Source organism: Sabethes cyaneus, chromosome 3 (assembly GCF_943734655.1).
Source record: "Sabethes cyaneus chromosome 3, idSabCyanKW18_F2, whole genome shotgun sequence".
In the NCBI taxonomy this organism is placed as follows: Eukaryota; Metazoa; Arthropoda; class Insecta; order Diptera; family Culicidae; genus Sabethes; species Sabethes cyaneus.
The window spans coordinates 174,816,629-174,816,946 of NC_071355.1; the positions used below are offsets into that span (position 1 = coordinate 174,816,629).

At 52.5% G+C, this 318-nt stretch overlaps 1 protein-coding gene across 1 annotated transcript; it reads right to left on the reverse strand.

Moving 5' to 3' along the window:
* LOC128743161 (endocuticle structural glycoprotein SgAbd-5-like) lies at positions 1 to 318 on the reverse strand. The gene has a single exon (XM_053839686.1). It carries the CDS (start codon positions 316 to 318, stop codon positions 1 to 3), a length of 318 nt encoding a protein of 105 aa, XP_053695661.1.

The window sequence follows — 318 nt, forward strand, 5'->3', positions numbered from 1 at the left end:
TTAGGCACGCGGTAAATGAGCAGCTTCCGGTTGGAATCCATTTTCATCGGCAACGTAGTTGACGGTGTAAACCTGTCCGTCGGCACCGGTGTACGAGTAGGATCCCTTAACGACAATGGCGGCAGCATCATCACCGAACGTTTTCAGTTGAGCCTGTTCGGCTCCGGCGATTCCATTGCTAGTTTCGTAGGCTACATTGTAACCGTCAATACCCTTGTGGTCATTTTCGAACTTGGTAACAACGGCACCACGTTCATCGGCGGGTGAGGCGGCCAGGCTGACGGCAACAATGGCAGCGAATGCAAGCAGGAATTTCAT